The sequence below is a fragment of the Lygodium microphyllum genome, chromosome 12 (assembly GCF_053477565.2).
Source record: "Lygodium microphyllum isolate KBCC chromosome 12, Lygodium_microphyllum_v1.1.10, whole genome shotgun sequence".
Classification (NCBI taxonomy): domain Eukaryota; kingdom Viridiplantae; phylum Streptophyta; class Polypodiopsida; order Schizaeales; family Lygodiaceae; genus Lygodium; species Lygodium microphyllum.
Genome location: NC_141146.1, coordinates 142,780,122 through 142,784,435, shown reverse-complemented (window position 1 = coordinate 142,784,435; position 4,314 = coordinate 142,780,122). Strand labels below are relative to the sequence as shown.

General features: G+C 53.1%; 1 protein-coding gene across 1 annotated transcript; it reads left to right on the top strand.

Moving 5' to 3' along the window:
- The first annotated feature begins 439 nt into the window (after positions 1-439).
- LOC148028375 (protein ALTERED PHOSPHATE STARVATION RESPONSE 1-like) lies at positions 440-3,572 on the top strand. Its single transcript, XM_087690195.1, has 4 exons — positions 440-1,554; positions 1,665-1,846; positions 1,944-2,167; positions 2,285-3,572. Exons 1-4 carry the CDS (start codon positions 687-689, stop codon positions 3,306-3,308), a joined length of 2,298 nt encoding a protein of 765 aa, XP_087546321.1. The 5' UTR covers positions 440-686; the 3' UTR covers positions 3,309-3,572.
- Positions 3,573-4,314: the final 742 nt, after the last annotated feature.

Sequence of the window (4,314 nt, the reverse complement as noted above, 5' to 3'; positions counted from 1 at the left end):
GAACCAATTCATGGGGGGTGACCTCGCGAAGGCCACGGCCCACGAATCACGAGCAGCGTGGTAGTAGTGGCATGCGGCGGCACGGCAGCTGGTTTGGGTGGAGGCAGGCAAAGTGTGTAGGAACGTCAATTTTGGAAATTGGAAAAGCCTTGAAATGGTTAAAATTTAAAAATAAAAATTCTATTGTCTAAATTCTAAATTAAAATTATATTGTCTAAATTCTAAATATTTGGGGGGGGCGGGGTGGCGGCCCGAGAGAGGAGAGAAGGGATTGGAAAGGTACAAAAGACCTGTGAAAAATCGTAAATGATGGTATAAATTGGTATAACTTTGGGGGTGGGGGGGGCATGACCGTTGAGGCTATGTGTGAAAAGGTTACGTTATCGAGGCGACAGGTGAAGGGACGCTCTCCTCTTTTGAAGGCAAGACGGGCAGGCAGAGACGCTCAGACGTAGAGAAGAGGACTAAACTACGCGGGTAACCAAGTTTATGCTCGATTTTTAATACGACGGCAAGACAAGGGGCGGCTAAAGGGAGGAGAAACTGGTTGTAGGTAAAGACAGCATATCGACGAGAGCAGCTAATTGAGCGCCATTAAGCGTCGTGCTCTAGCCTCCCAATTCTGAGAGAGAGAGAGAGAGAGAGAGAGAGAGAGAGAGAGAGAGCGCACCAGACTACCCACCGCCATGGGTTGCATCCACTCGAGGCCCAGCGATGAGGACGTGGTGAGGCGGTTTCGAGCGCGGAAGAGGTTCATGAAGCAGGCCGTGATGCACCGCCAGGCCTTCGCCACAGCTCACTACGCCTACCTCTACGCCTTGCGCAACACCGGAGCTGCCCTGAGGCAGTTCGCAGAGGGCGAGTCAGTGAAGGACGCCACAAGCAGCGGTATCAGTAATGCCGGCGGCGGCCATGGCGGCCTGCTAGAACCCCCGCCTCCCCCGCCGCCGGGCCTCCTCTCCTCGTCTTCACTATACTCTACGTCGGCGGCGACCTCCGCTCCGGCTGGTGCAAATATTCGCGACGAGCCCGGCTCCACCTCCACGTCAGACGGTCTCTCCCCGAGCTTGACTTCTTCCAGCGGGCAGCGGGACGGCTCAGCGGCTGACACGTGGTCACCGGGCTCTTCCTCAAAGCGGAGCGAGACCCCACCTCCTCCGTCTCCACAGAAGTCCTCCTCGTGGGACTTCTTCAATCCCTTCCGCCCCTCCAGCCCGCCTTTCCAGTTAATCAACGAGCAGCGCAAGTCCAGTAACCGAGCCAGAGCCAGCACCGGCAGCTTCTACGCCGGGGAGGGTGCCTCTAATCCTGCCGCCATGGCCGGCTTCGAGGAGGACGAGGAGGACGCCTACCGCCGCCATAGCAGCGCTGTTGCGCGCTGGGAGCACAGCAACCGTGAAGCAGCCCGAGCTGGCGGCGATAAGGACTTGCTGGACATGGTGAAAGAGCTGGACGAGTGGTTCCTCAAAGCTTCCTCCAGCGGCACCTCCGTGTCAAAGGTCTTGGAAACTCGAAAGGGCCATTTCTTGGCGGTTTTTCCCGAAATTAAGAAGAGTGGGTCCATCTCTTTCTCTTTCTAGAGCTTTGCCCATGTGTGCATGGCATCTATTATACGTCCACGGAATCTCGAGTAAATTACTAACGATGTATCGTTACTTATGCAGGTACTGGCGTTGGCCATTCGTCTCATATGTTTATGAGCTCCCTCCCGTGGCATTGGTCCAAAACCACCTCGTACTCTACTGAGGACCTCGATAAGGTTGTGGATTCCGACTCTATGGGTAGCCATGCCCTTACACTCGAAAGGCTCTGCGCCTGGGAGAAAAAGCTCTTCAACGAAGTTAAGGTATAACGTTCGTCGTGCTTCGATAATAAAATTAAAGCAATGTAGGGTGTAGCACTCTCTGCCTCGATTCTAACTATCCTTTTACGTGCTTAACTAGTCTGGCGAGGTTTTGAGGACCGAGCATCAGAAGAAATGCACCCTACTGAGGCATCAAGAAGCCAAAGGAGAAGACAGCAGTGTCGTGGACAAAACCAGAGCAGCAATCAAGCGTTTGCATTCGCTTATTCTGGTGGCGTCTCAAGCGGTGGAGTCGACGACTGCTGCGATCAAGAAGCTGAGGGACGAGGAGCTGTATCCGCAGCTGGTAGAACTGGCGCAAGGGTATGTTCATTTCATTGCGCGTCCTCGTCGAATTTGTCGGTAATGCGTGGGTTATGTGGATGAATGTTAAGAATCTGGCGCGCTAATTCGGATATCCATTATCCATGGCCGCCACAGGTTGACATATATGTGGAGGGTGGTGCACGAGTGCCACGCGCAGCAGAAGCAGGTGGCGCGTCAGTTCAAGAACCTGGACGCCTTAATGGCGAGCCGAGAAGGGGAGGAGGCGACGACAGAGTATCATCGCCATGCGACGGTGGAGCTGGAGAAGGAGCTGAGCAACTGGTACGACTGCTTCTGCAAGCTGGTGGCAAGCCACAGGGAGTACGTCACGGCTCTGAATGGCTGGGCACGCTTGAGTGTGCTGGACGCGAGCATGCTCGACGAAGCCGCGAACAAAGAGAACGAGTACAACTCGATGATGATGCAACAGCAGCAGGAATATGGCTATCCCGATAGCTACACCGCGCAATATACTAACAGCAGTTCGGCCAGTGTACCGGCTAATAAGCACGTGACCCCCAAGGTCCTGAGGCTGTGCGAGGAGTGGCAGAAGGCCATGGACAGGCTTCCGGACAAGGTCGCGTCCGAAGCGATCAAGAGCCTGGTGGCGGTGGTGCACGCGCTGGTGGTGCAGCAGGCGGAGGAGCTCCGGCAGAAGAAGAAAACGGAGCGCCTGGGCAAGCGCCTGGAGAAGAAGCTGGCCAGCCTCCAGAGCGCCGAGCGGAAGCAGTCGGAAGCGCCCCCGCCGGCAGCCAGCAGGAAGTCGAGCCAGCCGGAGAATCCCACGCAGGAAGGCGAATATAATAACCAGGAGTACTCGTACTCCTACTTCGAAGAGGAGAGCCTCAGCACCGACGAGTCCGAGCGCATGACCGAGGACTCCAGCAGCATCGCCGCTTACCAGGGGGTTACTGGCCGCGACCCCTTGGTTGACCGGAAGGCGGAGGTGGACGCCCTCCGCAAGAAACTCGAGGAACAGCGCGTCAAGCAGGCCAAGTGTGTCCAGGATACACGCGTCCTCACGATGAACAGCCTGCAGACCGGGTTACCGGGAGTCTTCGAGGCCATGACCGGCTTCTCCGCCGTGTGCGGCCAGGCGTTCCAAGCTCTCTGCGACGCCGCGGAGACTGGTGAATAAATTTTTGAAAAAATCTCTCTTCTAACTCTCTATATAATAATTACTGTGGTAAATTTTCTTGTTTCTACCGTGGCGTTCTTATTCCAGCCCAGGGGGAAAAAAGTCCCAACTCTCCTGCCCATAAATATCAAGATTTTGTAGTAGAAAACTCACTCGTAGGGCGCCGCGGGGGCCCACGACCTATTCGACTTTTTGAGGAGAGAAGCTACTAACGTAGCTCTCGAGATTGTACATATGAAGGTGGTGAAAGGTCTTGGTCTTTAGCAGCATATATTCGTGTATTCCATGTGTGGTTATTTTGGTCTCGGTTTTGGGTCGGTGTGTGAGGGAGGGAGAGCATCCTTGCAACGTGTGTACCGACGCACTCGCGCTCAGGAGAGCATCCTTGCAACGTGTGTACCGACGCACTCGCGCTCACCTTTCGTGCCGTGTGTGTTCGATCACTTCATTGTTTTCTTAAGAGTTTCCAACCCTGGCGCGGGAGTACCACCTTGAGAAGAGTGCGGTCGATTTCGACAAGCGGTTTCTCGATGTTCCTGCAAAAAATGAAGTTCTTTAGAGTGAAATATTTAGACAAGCTGGCTAGGGCAAAATAGATAGACTGAAATGAAAGACAGGTAGTTCTCACTACAGTTTGCAAGCACTTGGTAAAGAAACAACCCATTTTCCCTAAGTAGTTATCGGGTTGTGCCAAGTTGTGGACTATATGTAGTTTAGGACCATTTTTGAAAGAAATCGCTCGAGGTTGCAACTCATGTACATGACCCACACCTATCATCTATGCGATCAAACCACTTGAGCTAATGCCCCAATTAGTAAAGTAGATGCTTTTCCTTGCCACACTATTGGTTGTTAGCTCCACCTTATCTCATGTTGGATGTTTGCTCGAGAAGTTAGCGCCCCCTTTTTCTTAAATATAAAAAGGTGAGTGTAATTGTGATGATTAGTTACTTTTTTTAAAAGCCTTTAGATAATTTGAAACAATAGTTTGATGTCTATTGTTAGA

Coding starts and splice junctions, on each gene's coding strand:
- LOC148028375 (XM_087690195.1), top strand. CDS start 687: ATGGGTTGCATCCACTCGAGGCCCAGCGATGAGGACGTGGTGAGGCGG. Junction 1,555..1,664: donor TTTTCCCGAAATTAAGAAGA/GTGGGTCCATCT, acceptor TTACTTATGCAG/GTACTGGCGTTGGCCATTCG. Junction 2,168..2,284: donor CTGGTAGAACTGGCGCAAGG/GTATGTTCATTT, acceptor TGGCCGCCACAG/GTTGACATATATGTGGAGGG.